This window comes from Necator americanus, chromosome X, assembly GCF_031761385.1.
Source record: "Necator americanus strain Aroian chromosome X, whole genome shotgun sequence".
Taxonomy (NCBI): Eukaryota; Metazoa; Nematoda; class Chromadorea; order Rhabditida; family Ancylostomatidae; genus Necator; species Necator americanus.
The window spans coordinates 25,025,572-25,041,979 of NC_087376.1; the positions used below are offsets into that span (position 1 = coordinate 25,025,572).

The 16,408-nt window shown below is 44.3% G+C and overlaps 2 protein-coding genes across 4 annotated transcripts; both read left to right on the top strand.

Moving 5' to 3' along the window:
* Positions 1 to 391: 391 nt before the first annotated feature.
* On the top strand, positions 392 to 16,388 carry RB195_025393 (uncharacterized protein; the record flags this gene model as incomplete). Of its 3 annotated transcripts, XM_064213512.1 has the most annotated exons (5): positions 392 to 444; positions 528 to 634; positions 9,631 to 11,976; positions 13,461 to 13,628; positions 13,966 to 16,388. In XM_064213512.1, 5 exons carry the CDS (start codon positions 392 to 394, stop codon positions 16,386 to 16,388), a joined length of 5,097 nt encoding a protein of 1,698 aa, XP_064069393.1. The 3 variants fall into 3 exon arrangements, with proteins under 3 accessions (XP_064069393.1, XP_064069394.1, XP_064069396.1); XM_064213513.1 differs by lacking the exons at positions 392 to 444; positions 528 to 634; positions 13,461 to 13,628; positions 13,966 to 16,388 and adding an exon at positions 9,561 to 9,576 and having other exon boundaries at positions 9,631 to 11,987; XM_064213514.1 differs by lacking the exons at positions 392 to 444; positions 528 to 634; positions 9,631 to 11,976 and having other exon boundaries at positions 13,520 to 13,628.
* Positions 12,120 to 12,533, top strand: RB195_025394 (uncharacterized protein; the record flags this gene model as incomplete). The annotated part of the gene is made up of 1 exon (XM_064213515.1): positions 12,120 to 12,533. One exon carries the CDS (start codon positions 12,120 to 12,122, stop codon positions 12,531 to 12,533), a length of 414 nt encoding a protein of 137 aa, XP_064069395.1.
* Positions 16,389 to 16,408: the final 20 nt, after the last annotated feature.

Below are 16,408 nucleotides of genomic sequence, written 5' to 3' on the forward strand. Positions count from 1 at the left end.
GAAGTTGACTAAAACTCCACAACACCCGCAAATGCTTTGGTTTGCCTGCGATTTCTCTACGCTTGTTTATTGTTCCTATCTAGTATAGCTATTTGTGTCATTTTACTAGTACCTTTTGGTACTCCTAGCATAAAAAGGAACGAAATCCTTTGAAAATATGTCAGAAAAGGGCCGCTCCTCATATATCTGGCATCAGCTACCTACAAGCGGAAATTTGTAGAATTAGGTACCTTTAAAAACGTGATTCCTTGAATAGTATTGTCTCTCGTGATTTAAAATGCTTGAATCATCGGCTACAGTCGCAAAAGTTCTTCTAAAATATAAGCGTTGAGGAAAAGCATTCCATTTTGGAGGTGAAGGCACAAATTACACAGATATGACATTCTATAAAATGACGCTGCTCTCTATGAACTGGTTAATTGCTCAGTGTAAATTGAGGTCTAGGTGAGAGGTCTGATTGAAACTGATGAATCTTTTTGGAACCCTCTTGTGTTCTTGTATTGTTCCTGCTTCGTCGGTGTTTGTAGAGGAAGACTAACAATTATTGTTATCGACAGTGTTTCCGAAGACGACGCGTTTCGTCCTGATGGACTTGGAACTGCCCAGAAACCTGATGCACAGATGCTCCGACTAGGTAATAGAGGGAGAAGACGTGCTCCTCCCACGTTCACGTGAAAATCTGCTGTGAATGCAGCCGCTAGCTGGGCGCGAAATTACGGAGCTTTGAATTTTGATATTGAAGTACCACTTTAGGATTATTCGACATTTGCTACATCTGGTCTTTTACTACGTATATCTCTGATGCAATTTATTGTCTCTTTCTTAAGTCGTGGAAGAGGGAGTTGGGGATGAGGGCACCTCAAAAACTGTTCTTAATGATGCCTATGCAAGTTCCCTGTGGTCTGAATCACCAAGCGACAGGCGCACTTTGCGAAAGTTCCGCTCAGATTAGGCGTCGAACATATGGCTTGTTGTGCATAGTGCAGACAGCCTGCTGGTACTTACGGCATGCAAAATAATATTTTCTGGTTTTGGTTTTTACTTCATCTGAATTCTCCAGTATCTGGCATGTTAGTTTTTTCTTTTTTTGTGATTTCTCTGGTTTATATATTAAATTGATAGCCTCTTAGATGCTGGCATGTACGTTGCGTAATCACTCCTACTATGTTTTTTTTGATGTTGCAGATGTAAATTTTGTCATCTAATCCATTCCACTACGCTACGATATTATAACTTCAACGTCCTTCCTCTTTCTCATGTTTCCTTTGAAATCGTATGCTGTGCCTTCTGTCATCCATTGTTGTCGTGTGTATGTAATCATGCGAACCATTAGACGCTTTCGAGACTATCCCGATTTCTCACCCTCTTATTTGAGACCCATTTATCTAGACACACTTGGTATCGTATAACTATTTAGAGTTGCCTTGTGCAATATATTGACAAATAAATTATATGTTGTAATAATGTAATATATTATGCATTATTAAACATAGTGCATTTCTTAGAAATAAAGTATTCAGTAGTAACTGTGTTTGATAGAATGTTTGGGTCCCCAACGGTTCAGCGGTGCCGGGTTGAACATCAAAGAGAATTTCAGACCGCTCGTGTCCATCGCGAAAGAAGTAAAGACGGAGCAACTTTCGCAGGCGAAAGGAAGAACCGCTTGATCAATTCCAAGAACTATAGCAGTAAAGAAAGTAAAGAGTAGCGAATTAGGAGATGACTTTGTAGCTTTTATATTGATTTTCTTCAGCTGTAGCAATATTAGTAACGATCTTTATTAACAGCTAAGGTTTCGGTGTTATCGCTTTTGTCAGAGCCTGGAAAAGTTGAAGTTATAAGTAATTTACCATCTTAAGCCCCTCATCACCTACAGAAAATATTCAAACGATAAAAGTACTCAATGATGAACACATCGGGTAGTGCTTACTTCATTTGGTCAAAATGGTAACGCAACATATCACCACTTACCACAATTATGAATGACAGGGTTTTCTATAGGGACCTGACGGCCCGCACCGTAGAGTAAAACCAGCAGAGATCAATTCGCAGAACAGCGGAAGTCTCGATGATCAAGGTTAATGTATTTAAAAAGTGCTTTTAACTAATTTAACAAGAAAGAAGCACAATTATATTCATGCCTGCATGATAGCACATTATATGGAAATAAAGTATTTGATCAACTGAAGAATTACTAGATCCCGTTGGATCAATTCTTAGAGAAGCTGGACTCAGTATGATTAGGGGGAAAGTATTTAATCACAGGTAAGTGCTTTCAATTAGGGTAATTAGTAGGAAATACAAATCTATCTATGACTGCGTGATAACACGTTTCATGGAAATAAAGTATTTCATGCAGGAGTAAAGAAGTAAAGAAAGAAGAAGTGAGATCGACGTGTTCTCTAATGCGAATGAGAAGAGCATCTACTTTTGGAATAACTGGCAAACCAATTCTGATACTTACAGATGAGAAGTGGATCAACTCCAGCTTTAAATACCTTCTTTGTTTACGCTCCAACTCAAGTTACGATAAAGGCTAAGTGAAAGCCTTTTATATGGACATAGACTTAACTTAATTTTACAGAGAAAACTATACCTTCTATGAGGTCATTGTTGGTGGTTTCAACGCCACAATCGGCCCCGGAAAGAACCTCTGAGGAGCTTCACATCGGATGCACAACCTACAATGGCACCAACAGGTGTTGAGGGTTTCGGAGTTTATCATGGCGCTAAGGTACACTGTACCGTACGTGACCGTACATGAAAACTCGTGATTTCGAAAATCCTTCTTTCTACGTTGGACGTGGGGATCGTCTGATCGAGGGCACCGTAATGAAATTGAACACATCATCGTCAGTAAAAGGCTTTTGTTGACGGATGTCGCTGTTATAGCAAAGTTCTAGACGGGATCGGACCTCGCCTCATTCAACCTGGACCAGTATGGATTGGAACCTCTTCAGTTAGCCGCTTCTGACACTTGCCGCAATTGACAACATCGACGACGAACACGACACGGCCGCTCAAAATATCTTCACAACTGCACGAGAAAAACCGAGAGTGTTAGAACCAAGGAGTAACTCCTGTGTCGTGAAACTATTGAGCTAATACGTCAGCGTAAAGCTACACGAGGTGCATGCAAGTATAAACACGTTCGAGCACGTTGATCTTTGCATAGAAGCGATAAAAGGAAGGTACTGAACTAGTGGTGGTGAACAAGAGCATCCGCTACGCCAGCGAAAACATCGGCAATAGTGAAACAAAAAAATTACCGCCCTCTAGAACCCAAATGGGACAATTGCAGCATCGAAAAAGGCGATGGAGAAGGCCATTCACGGCTTTTACCCTAATCTCTTTGATAGTCACGTCCACTCGCCTTCTCACCACCTGAGGAAAGATAGATATGTCATCTCAGAATTGCTCCCTTCCAAAGTTTGACATGCCATCATGTTGGTGAAGAGTCGAATCTCATCCTGTCCTGGCAGAATCAAGTCTGAACATCTGGAGAACCTACCACCAGTCATCATCTGCATTCTAGTGAGGTCCTTCACTCGTTGTCTGTCGGAATACAACGTTATCAAGCAATGAAAAAAAATGAAATGGCCGCAAAGCGATACTGTTGTATGAGAAGGTTGACACACGTGACAGGGGTAAATATCGCCCAACCTGCTTATTGTGTGTCATCTACAAGCCATTCACGAAGGTAATCCTAAACAAGATCGAGAAAACTGTTCCTGCACGACTTACTACATACACAACATAGAAATATCGCAGGAGTACAAGACGCCGCTGTGTCTTACTTTCATCGACTTGAAGGAGATCTTTCATTAAGTCAAGACGAAAGCAGTAATGGAAGAGCTTTGGGCAATCAAAGCGTTCTAGATAAAGATACTGCGTGAGTTGTATGAAAACATGGCCACAATGCGAAATGAAGGGAAGGATTCGACAGGGAGACCCAGTCGCACCAAAAATATTCAGTACCACTCTTGAGAACGCGATTCGAGGATTGGAATGGATTAACACGGGAATGAATGTTTACGGCCAGGAGTAATAACATCATCGCTTCGCTGATGACATCGTTTTCATAACATCAAGTCAGGTGAAGCGAGTGGCGGTCTGATTTGATGGAACGTGTAAAAAGAACGAGCCTGGACAAGACATTCGTGAAGAACGGATAAGATTCTCAAGCTTCATTCAATCTTAATGGATATGATAATCATGATATATAATAACAAGCTTAGTCCGTATATATATATATATATATATATATATATATATGTGTTTGTCAGTGTGCCACGAAATTCGAAAAAGGGGGTGCGACAGGGTCCACCGCCGCTAGAGAGCCATAATATGGGGTGCGACGGGTCCACCGGCGCCAGACACCTATAGGAGGTGGTGCGACGGGTCCACTGGCGCCAGACACCTATAGCTATAAGGAGGGGTGGGACGGGTCCCTTGGCGTCATAGTTGTGCGTCGGCGTCAGGTAGCAATAAAAAGGGGTGCGACGGGGCCAGTGGTGTGGAATTAGTGTGCCCTGTTTGGTATCACGCAGTAAGTTCGTGTGGCTGTTGCAAAAGTTATGTGATGTTGCAACTGTTTCATATCCGTAGCCCCTCTGGCCGTGTTTTACCTCTACAAGATCTCCCTGCGTCTACCTCTTTGCACGTTTTCCTCAGGATGGTGACATCACCTCTTAAGAAAGCGGAAACATGCATGCGAACTGCTGTTTAAATAGTAGCAAGCTGTTGTTATGATCTGAGATGGAACGTTATCTTTGTCACTACGATGATGCCGTCCACGTCATTTCATGTAAAAACATAATTCTGCGATAACTGTTGGGGAAAACAAGAGAAAACCCCATACTTCGAGTAATACTTTCGAATTGTGTCTACATTATATTGGGATCGACGGAGTGTTTGATGCTGAAGTTTGAATGATCTCCAAAGGTAGAACTGACGCTTTTAGAAAGAAAACTATAAAACTTTCGCTTTTATTCCTAAAAAAAGAGGATAAGAGGATGAAAGAGTTGTTAGAACAGCACAAGTCTAATTTCAGAGGATAATAAGATGTCATTAACTTTCGTTGATCAGTGGGGAGAAGCGAAGCGAACACCACAGAAAGTCTGAAGTCCGACTTTAGCCGGACATTCAGACTGGTATATATATATATATATATATATATATATATATATCATGCTATATAATAACGCGCTTAGTCCGTGTGTGTATGTGTGTGTTTGTCTGTGTGTCACGAAAATACTCCATAATGATGCAAAACTGCACCGGTGAGGTGCCGAACCATCGCCATGCACCTGATAGGCGAGCGTGTGCGTCTGTGTATGTGTGTGTCTCAGTCAAGAAATTCCAAAAATAGAGGGAGACGGATACTATGTCGTCGGTTTGCTGCGCTGGTGCCTTAACGCGGTAAAATTGATTGAGACGGGACCTACGGCGGCGAATTCGTGCCCCGGAGCCAGAAAGCTATAGAGTGGGGAGAGACGAGTTCCACTGCATCGAATTGGTGCGCGGGAGCCTCATGCTGCTAACATCCTTTCTTCAAAAAGAGGAAACAGGCGTGCGAACGGCTGATCAAATACAATACATAGTACAATACATAGTCAACAGTTTACGCGATCTGACGTAGAACGTTATTTTTATCACTACGATAGTGATATTCATGTCTTTCCATGTTAGCACATCATTCTTTGCTAATAGTTGAGAACGGAGGAGACTCATACTTCGAATAATGTTTCCAAGTTCTGGATGTTTGAGAGAAACATAGATGTAAAATTAAGCTGGATTGCTCTCCAAATATAGAACTGAGCGTTTAGAGAAAAACCATGAAACCCTTCATCTATGCTCAAATTTTCGGGCAAAAAAAATTGAAGAAAGTGTTGACAGAAAGAAAACAACTCTAATTTTACAAAAAATGTGGCTATTGTTATTTTTTATTGATCGGTGAAGACGAGCGAAGCGAACACCGAAAAAAGCCTGAAGTCCGGCTTTAGCCGGAGTTTAGGCTGGTTTATATATATATATATATATATATATATATATATATATATATATATATATATCAGTTGTGTATATCACGGTAGGAAAATTAACTTTATGAACGACCGGATCTTCGAGCTGCGCAGGAGGAAACGCAGTTAGGAGGGCATACAAGAACAACAAGGATGTAGAGCAGAAGACCAAGAACATCTGGCTTCGTGCTCACCTATTCATCATCACCGTTCCTCCTGTTTTGGACTACCCTTCGGAAAAATAGACGTTTCTCAAAAAGGAGGAAGATGTGGTCATAAAACATTCACTTCAGAGCTTTGTGCTAGGAGTTTTCCGTTTCACAAAAGTGAAAGAGGAGATTCCAAATTAGCCCTACGTCAACGATCGAAGATCAAAGACGCTACTGCATAAGCCCAGGAAATCAAAATTATGAGGGGCAATCCCGTTATCGTCATACCAATGATGGTCACTGTAGTAACCTCACTGCAACTCAAGTAGTTGTGGACGTCTTCTGCTTCTACTAACTCTTTCTTGATATGTATTAGCATAACATCACCTTCGTTGGTACTGTGCAGTAGCAACAGAAAATCTGTAGCAATAAAGATTCACTGAACCACTTACTATCCATTGCAACGATACGGGCCAAGATTCCAAGCATCTTCGCACCCCACACATTTTGGTGCATCGGCTCTCAAACTGAAGTCACATCTCCCGCGTCAATGAGTGATATCTTGACCCCTGGAGAGACTAGCTAATTGAGCAACTTAAACGATCAAGTCAAAGAATAGTGAATCACATCAGATTTATCCTAGTAATTTGGCTAAAAGTCGTTCCCTTACAAACGTAACTGGAACGTAGATCACTGCTAACAAACAGCTGATTAGACCTCTTTCGAAGTTACATTAGGTCAAGCGAAGTTTATCGCATCGCACGTGCACAAAGGAAGAAATGGTACTGCATTTATACAGAACGCCAATAGTTCTTAGCGCAACGACGCCGAAAACGTTAGTATCCTTTAGTACAGGGAATACACTACACAACTAGAGTATCCAATAGTAGACGAAGAGGCATAACAGAAATGCCGATCAGCCAGAACACTATTGCAAAGTAGCGTAAGACAAAAGGGAAAACTTCCAGGATCTATATATTGAAGTCAGAGACGAGTATAAGATTTGTAAAAACAAGTGCGGAAGGATGAATTTGATGACTAAAATTGAGCAGATCGAGGGGGAGTCACAGCTACAATCAGCAATAGCTGAGGTCAACAATTTTTCATGTTAACACCGCACCTTGATGGAACAAAAAATTATGCGTAAGAACATCGAAATCAGCTAGGGATGCATATTCATAAAGCTCCAAAAAGACGATAACAACAACGGAGAAAATGAAAAGAATGAAGAAATTGATCAGTGTCCACAACCACTAGTGGGACAACAAAAGCGATGCTGAGATGGGTCAACCTATCGAAGCCTTCGTTCATAACAGTGAAGAATTGAACTTCATGGAAAAAATACTTTTACTCAAGGAGAGTTTAAAAGGAAGGGTACAAACTGCCATCATAGGCATAAAACTCATTCCTGAGAATTATGAATGGTTAATCGCAGCTCACAGATAGTCAAAAAATTGGTCAACATGAGAATGGCGAATAATTCCGCCTACAACTGCTCTGCAGCATTTGACAAAATCGGAATACTGGCCAGTCAATCACAAGACCGGCAAACAGTTGATGACCTCATAAATCTCTTAAAAACAGAGCTCGGTGCAAAGGGCTATATCGAAAGCAGACTTGACCACAAACATATCAGCAAGGTGATCCCATCAAAGATTGTAACTGTTTGTTTTTTTCATAAGAATAATCATGTATCAATGCAATGTCGAACGGTCACGAATCAAAGCATTCGCCGCAACATACTGAGGGAGCAAAATTGCCATTGGAAGTGTTGCTTTTCTAACAAGCTGGGCTTATGTCTCTGTTGTCTGAAAGTTGAAAAAACGCACAGAAACGTCTGCGAGGTGAAGCGTAGAAATTGTGGCCTCTGCTACAATTCCTTACATTGCCACAACGGGAGGTCCCAGCAGCCTGCGAAGCGCTCCACAGGAATCAGAAAGATCGCGGCCATCAACATCGCCGCCAGCCAGCCACCAACCAGACAACGTGATCGCCATCCAGCAACCGCCATCAAGGCCAACCAATCAACCCCAGCTCGTCATCATGGCACTGATGCGGCTCGCCGAGGAAAAGAAGAAAGTTCAAACCTTTAAGATGAAATATCATTGATAATTAAATTCCTTGTATGTATATCCAACGTTAAGTTGTAAATGTGGTTTCCTGCCTCTCCTCGCGGCGCAGTATCGTCTTACTGTCGCGACTCGCATCGCTCCTCACGATCAAAGCCTGGCCGGGAGCATTGCTAACCGCGCTCGGTAGCCAAAGGCGCGCGCTCTCACCAGCGTACTTTGCCATTGGTTGCCGTCTCCCGCGGAGCTCCGCCCACTCGAGCCCAGGCTATATAAGGGAGCCGGTTTGCCAGCCTTCTGTTCGTTCTCTTGCTTCGTTTTCTTTCTGTTTCGGTTTGAATCGATTTCGCAGTAGGCTCGGTATACGCTAACGCATTGCTCCGTTGTATTCGCCTCGCGTTTGTGAAGTGGTGCTTTGTTGCGCATCATGATGAAGAAGTAATACGCACGTGCAAGACACGTGACGGGAAAGGGATGTAACATCTTGGAAAGGAAAGTAAGGAAGGATCACAACAAGGCAGGGAGTGCCACGCCGTCGCGTAACGCCTTGGTGGCACGCGGCCGGCGCTAGCAGGCATGGTCCACGAATATCTTTTCCCCCAACTTAGTAGTATCCATATGATTTCCCCTCCCTTCAAGATAACGTAGAATGTCATAATAGAGAAGTTAATAAACATGCAATGTAGCCGTGCTGGAGCATGAGATGGCTACTGAAAGACAAGCGGCCCAAGGCCAAAGGCGGGAAACGTCTAGGAACATAGAGGGAAAGCAGGGGCAGGTTCGCTGACCATCGGAGAGAGCCTCTCTAGCCGAGACCGAACCCCGAGTCGCAACATGGTGCATCGGGCCCATGTGTGGAGAGGTGAGTGGGACTCTCTACACATGAGTGAATCGACCCTCATCTCTACCACGTCTCGACTAATAGGGGCTATGTATCGGCAGTAGCAGGGAGTACCCCCTTCAGACGGAAGAGCTGGAAAGGCATTATAGGCGGGAGTTAGACGTCTACATAATAGTACTAAGCGAGACCCCACGTTGTAAGAAGCATTCACACCTACTACAGAGACTGGCTAAGGCAGAAGATCTTGGGGCACACATACTGAGCGAATAGTCGGTAAGACTGTGGCAACTTGCCAACTACTAGCTCACGGATCCAAGTATGGGTGTCACACGCGTGTCTTAGGCGACCTAGTTACCTCCCACGCTTTTGTACATGGTACTAGGTATCCCGGGAAACTTCTCGATCAAGGGAATATTGTACCGGGTAACTCAGTTCACCCCCCTCTAACGCCTTTGGAAAGACATAGAGGGAACTGACCATGTCTAGTAGCAAGGGTAGTGCTTTGGGAAGACAGCCTATTTAATGCTACTCCCTAATACTTGCTTTAGTGCATCCGCCTCCACAGCTGATAACATCTTGCCCTAACCTTCTGGAAATCTATTGCGCCTGGATTGTGGAACGCCTTTTGACCGAGGATAACCGCCTGTGGCATCCGGACGAGCAGGGAGAACTACCGCTCCTCGAGTCCTTCCAGTCTCACTGGGAAACCAATGAGATGAATCAGGCAATAGAGGAAGCGAGCGTTCTTCATGATCGTTTGGAAGTCGCTCTCAAGCTTCTACCGCCATCTGAAGTTATTTCGCGTTTTACTCCTTGTGTTTATGATGCTTTTTCCGTTGTTGGATCCTCTTCTCATCCTTCTTTAGTACAACAGTTAGTTTCCTCACAACAATATTCTAATTCGTCCCATCGTTCGATAGTAGACGCTCCGTTGGGTGGACACACTCACTCGGAAGGTATTGAGGATAGTCCACCAGGTCCCAATACATCTACTTCGCTCGATCCCCCAACCTCTGCAAGTACTGCTGGAGCTCCGCAGCAACTGCAGCCTGGGAACAATACCCCTTCAACCAATCCCCACGCTCTTAGTATTCTTCCTTTAGCTCAATCTCAACAACAATCAGCCCCGGGAAACAACCTTTTAACTGGGAATCTAAATCAATATACCCTATCCAACGCCGAACAACATCTGAAGCTTCCGGCATTCGAACTTCCGGATTTTAGCGGTGAGCTTGACGCATTTCCTGCATTTTGGGAACTCTTTTCGGTTACGGTTCACAACAACACCAGTGTTCCGCCAGCCGTTAAGTTTTTATATCTAAAAACACATTTGAAAGGCAATGCAGCCAATCTCATCGCTAGCTTTAAACCCACCGCGGAAAACTACGAAGACGCAGTTCGCATCATCCTGAACACCTACAATCGACCAGAAATCCTACGAAGCAGACTCTGGGACAGTTTAATCGAGATGAGTAGTTCTTCAGATTCAGTAATCGCCCAAAGATCGAAGCTGTGTTCCATCAAAGCTACTTGGTTGCAGATGAAGAATCTGAATGAAGACTCAGGATCGACGGGAACTACTAAAATCATCCTCTCTAAGTTCCCTAAGCGCACACGGGAGAAAGTTGGTGAACTGAAGAAGAAGGGAGATCCTATTTGGACAGTGGAAGAATTGTTGGAGGCCCTCGACACAGTCGTGCAACAGCTCGAAATGATAGAAGATACTGATCCAATAAAAGATCCTCCTTGTTCCATCGCTTTTTCGAACCATCCAAGTTCACATTCTCCAATCAGATGCTCAGGGAGACCAAGATCTCCATCTCGCTACACGGATTATCAGCCATCGTATAGAACACCATCTGGCAGAAGCCGTGTTAGCCCTTGTTCTTCACCTGAGCAGCGAAGTCCGCGCTCATTAAGTCCCAGTTTTACCCGATCCTCACGTCCATCTGTGAGGCAACGTTACCAGTCTCCTGTAGAGCCTCTTTGTCCCTTTTGTCGTAGACGGGGGCACGCACCTGAATACTGTACAGAGGTACAAACTCCGCAGGAACGCCGAGATGTCGTCAGAGGTTTACGACTTTGTTGGAAATGTTTGCGACCCGGTCATTGGAGCGCAGAGTGTTCGGCTCCTCGATGTCCTAGTTGCTCGCAAGAACATCATCCTTCTCTTTGCGTGCAAGGAAGGATTTCGTTACGTCGTCGAAGTTCGCGTAGACATTTCTACCATAGTCGCAGTCCTCGTAGGAACGAGACGCCAAGACGTACTTATGAATATCCATCTCGAGAGTCGTCACGAGAATCTCGTCCTTCATACTGGTCAGACAGAAATCGGAGTGAATCGCCAGCGTCACCATATAGGCGAAGGAAAGGATCACCATATCCGAGACGCGTGGAGTTCGCAGAACACCATCGGAATTCCTCTCCTACCACTCAGGATTCTGTCCTTTCGTTCAAACATCATGAGACTACCGCATCAGGCAGGAATATTGCTCGATGCAGAGATGAGCCTCGTTATTCCACCTCAAGTTCGGTAAAGGGCCCATTGCCGTCATACTCATCAATGCATCAACAACCACCACCTCAACATATTCCTCGTTTGATGGTAATCTCTATCCCTACTGTGAGCCGTATGACTGGCACTGAACAATTCCTTACAGTCCTTTTGGATAGCGGTTCTCAGTCCAGTTTCATACGTGAAACCTTGGCTTTGGAATTGGGTTTACCCTTTCGCTGTTGTAAGAACGTCACCACGATCACTTTCGGAGGACATCGGTCTTTAGAAGATGCTGTACAAGTTGACCTTATACTTAAGGATCAGTATGACGAATCAGTCCTAATTCAACCTTGGACTATCGATAACATCACTACTGTTCCGTTCGAAGGAGACTTCAGTTATGAATAAGCTCCTGGAAAAGGTCACGTGCAGATTGATGTTCTAATCGGAATTGATTACTATTGGCAGGTTATCGATGCTCAAAAAAGTTACCGCCTTCGTTCGGGTCTTATACTATCTAATACGAGATTCGGTCCTATTATGTCAGGATCTCGTGACCGCACGAAGGAACTATTAACATCTGTAGTTGAGCCCACTCAGGACGTCAGTGTGGGCAGACAACGCAACGGTACAGAAAGATCTGTTCGAGACTTGTCAGGTTACGATGCAGCGGTATGGGATAATCCCATTATAGTAGGCGCCGACACCATCAGGCGAAAAGACGAAAAAGTTAGGGTCATGAGTGATTCCACCTACGCTCAATTTCCTCAGAAGTCCTATCATCCTCAGTTACGCGCTAGTAGGGTTTCGGCAGATCGTCACTTAGAAGATCAGCGTGACAGATACCGTGCAGCGTCATCAGCACGGAGAGATTATTGCCAGACCTACGAACAGCAGTCAACATCTAATATAATTGAGGACGTTACAGATATTTCAAAGGATTGGCCCTTTTAATACAAGCCATTAAAGACGGAATATCCGGATCAGAGCAAGCAGGAACATCTGAAGTAGTAGTAGTATATGGCTCAATTGAATATCCTAACCCTTTGGGGGTCACGATAGAGGATGTCAATTCGATCAATTACACCATACAGTCATTGACACCTAATTTCGTTCAGCCGTCAAAGGTAGTTAAAAGGTCATCGTCACCCTAGCTATCGCATTGTAAGTGCTTTATTAGCGTAATTATCTACCTCTAGCAGTAAAAGTAAGCATTTCCTTCTTTCTCATTTATCTTTTTCATTCTCTCTTCTATCTCTCTTTATGGTTGTTGCGTCATGTTCGCGATTTTCTGCTCTACGGTTGAACCTTAAAGGTAGCATCCTTGTGGATCCTATCGCGAGATACCGTAGTACTATTTGTAACCAGAGGCGTCGTTAATAGTCAGCGTCTAAGATCTGTACGGCGTCAGTGAACATCTCGTAACACCCTTTCTCTCTTTATTATGCGTGGTAACACACGCATTCGTTCTTTCTCTCACACTCTCTCTCTTTCTTGTTTTCTATCGCTATATCTTATATTTTTCTTTTTCACTCTCTTTCTTAATGCGCAATAGCGCATATCCTTCTTGTTTCTCATAGTTTTTATAAGGCGTGATAAAACAATACGTAAAATTTTCATTTGTATTTCGCTTATTTGTAAGTTTCTATTTTGCCTTTAAGTTCTATCACGTCTTCTTACTTTGTTTTCCTTTATCTTTCTTTCTTGCTTTTTTCCTTCTTTTTTTTTGCTTTGCTTTCTTGCTTTCTTTTTCTCTCCTGCTTTGCTTTGCTTACTGCTTACTGTCTAGTCTCTTTATCACTTAGTTATATTATTCTATTGTAGTCTATCGTAGTTAATCGTAGTTTATAACCGTAGTAGTAGTTAACCATACACTTACAGTGACATTAGCTATTCAATATTCATTCGTATTTGGCGATAACCCACTGAGCTATATTACTATGACTGATCGCGAAGATATTCCGCCGTATGCCCAATCTGAGGGCAAGCAGAAGAAAGGCCAACTGAGTCGCCAACAGCAGGATGTATACGCGCAATCGTCAACAACAGGTACGAAGGATAATATATTCTTCTTTGGCCGTATTATGTCTTACCGTTCAACTACTTTGTTGTCCATTCTTGCTAGGAAGCTATGCATGAAGCTATAGTTTACCCCTTTTTGGCTCTTTTGTATATTCTGCGAATCGCAGTCTAAAACGTAAAGTTGAGCTTCATCCATAACTTCTTATTCGTTTCTACCGCCTACAAATCTTAGTCTTTATCACAACATCTTATTGCGCGACATCGCTATCTTGTTTGCTAGTAAAGTCGCGCATCGCCCAAGACTAAAGAGATTTGAAGACTGTAGAAAAGAATGATCAAGTGAATGATCCCCATGTTCTTTCAGCGTCGAGTTGTGAAAGCCATGAAGAGCCTATCGCCGTCGTCACATCGCAATCTGTTCCATCTGTTCTTGTCTCTTCTACCTATACTCATTCTCCTCTTTCGCACGCGCCTAATATTCCATCATCGTCTTTAGCGCAATTTACCACCTCTATCGCGTTAGACAGCGCGCAGTGCGCAGCGCAAGCAGCATCTAAGTCACCCGTAAAGTTTACGCATAAGCAAACGACCACTCAAACACCGGCGAGTCCTCCATCAGGCGTAAAGTCCACCGTGTTAACATCTATGACGCCAGACGTCAAACGGAGGATAATGTCGCTCGCGCAAGAAGAAGCGCGTCGTAACCTCATTTCAGCTTCTAACGAACTGGAATTGAGAGAGATCATCGCGACAATAGAGCGACAGCGGAGAGAAGCCCACGAAAGGTCAAACGCCGCAGGGAAAGACGTACCCCTCAAGGCGAATCCTTATGCGCATTACTTTTTTCCAACATTAACGGTTACTGAACATGCTGCTTCTTACATTATACCGCATACTGTAGAGGAATTAACTGCGCATCAATTACGCGTAGTGTATGAGTATATAGCGCGAACCAACTCCATCAGGTCGCAGATTCCATCCTTGGTAGAAAACCCTCCGGAGGTAGAAATGACTCCGGAAGTGGAACGAGAGCAGGTTGGACGAATAGTCCACTATTTGCGACAGCTGAAGAGCATTTGTGATTCCGCCATTTTAGCGTTTCAGAATGTAGGTACCTTAATCGTTTGCAAGCCCGCGCATCAAATCCGCTATACTGTTCTCATGACTTGGATCCATGAGTTGCAACACTTCATCACTGCAATCACAGTTCAGCGCGATTTGCTTCAAGAACTAATGCTGCCTCGTTTTTTAAGTCCTGCAGGCGATCAAGATTATATGCGCGCCACGTTAGAAGTCTTCCACGTTACAGAGGACGTACTTCGAGAAGCGCTGATGAGTTCAGCAGCCATTTCGGCACATGCTACTCGATTAATACGCACTCTGGAAGCGTTCCAGTTGATGCACGTGCTGTATCATCAGCATCGTTACACTACTCCGCTGGACGAAGACTATCAACGTTTGCTTGTTCCACCTCAAACAAGTAACCTACCCACAACACCAGAAACGTATACGCAATCACTGCGTTGGTGGCAATCCAATTTCGAAAAGGCCCTGCGCACAACTGTGACTTCAGAATACCTGCAAGTTGTAGAACGCGAAGGACCGCTTCTTCCGGAGGCAGTTAGGGAACATGGTAGATCAGCAACAAGTTCTGCTTCACCACCACCACCCGCGAGATCCGAATCGGTAGCGAAACCGTCCGTAGCAGTCACTGCTGCCTCGCAGGCTTTAACGCCAACTGAGCCCAGTGTGACTCAAGGCGTGACGAAGAAGCCCGCAGCCGCGCAAGAACAACCTAAGGCAACTAAGAACGCAGCGTTATGGACGCCCACAGAAGACGTGTCAGCGCGTAGGTTAACAGCCGCGTCATCTGTAGATCCCTCATTGGGTAAGGAAAGTACTTCCGAATCCTCTGGGGACAGTAATGCGACCGTAGCGCCTACCGCCTCTAGAGCGCCTAGTGTAGTGACTAAGCTCGCGAGAACTTCGGATCCTACGTTAGCAGACTTTCGCCGTTCTATTTCTTCTCAGAAGCCTCATCAAGACATCAGAGTAGCGACGGAAGCAGGTAAGAAAGAACAGCAGCCAAATTCACCATCGGCTAAGTCCACGGAGCCCTCAAAAGAATCAGCCTTATCTAAACAAAGTTCATCCATACCTCGTCCCTTACGCGCAAAACCTAGGTCCCCATCCCCATCCTCGTTCCGGGGGGAGGCTGGACTACCGTCCAATCGTTCGCATTTCGGCGAAGGCACTAGTCAGGATGAACCGCAGTTTAGAGCCAGGGAATCTCTGGACCGTGCTAGGGCACATTCACGAGATCCGCCCTCAGTCAGATCATGTAGTGTGCATTCCGAACGCCAAAGTCCATCACGCCGAGGACCATGGCACAGACCACCTTGTGCATTTTGTCTGGGTAATACACATTGGAGTGCGGAATGCCCAAATTATAGGACTTTGTCGGAGCGAGTGTATATGGCAGAAGATTATCGCATTTGTTCTAATTGCCTTCGCGATCACTTCGGTAATTGCATTCGTGTCGACAATTGCGCTTACTGCCGTATGCCTGGCCATCATCCGGCTTTCTGTGTTGATAATCCGTATGTTGAGTCGGATGTCGGCATGCCCGCAAGGCAGTTCTATCAAGAAATCGCCAGACGGACTTACCAACGTCCACCTCCAGGTCGGATTTGCAGAAGACCGCATGATTACCCGCGACGTCGAAGTTTTAGACAACCTTCTCGTTCGCCATCATCATCCCCTTCGAGGGGAGGATATCGCTATTAAATCGAAGGCTGACTAAGACT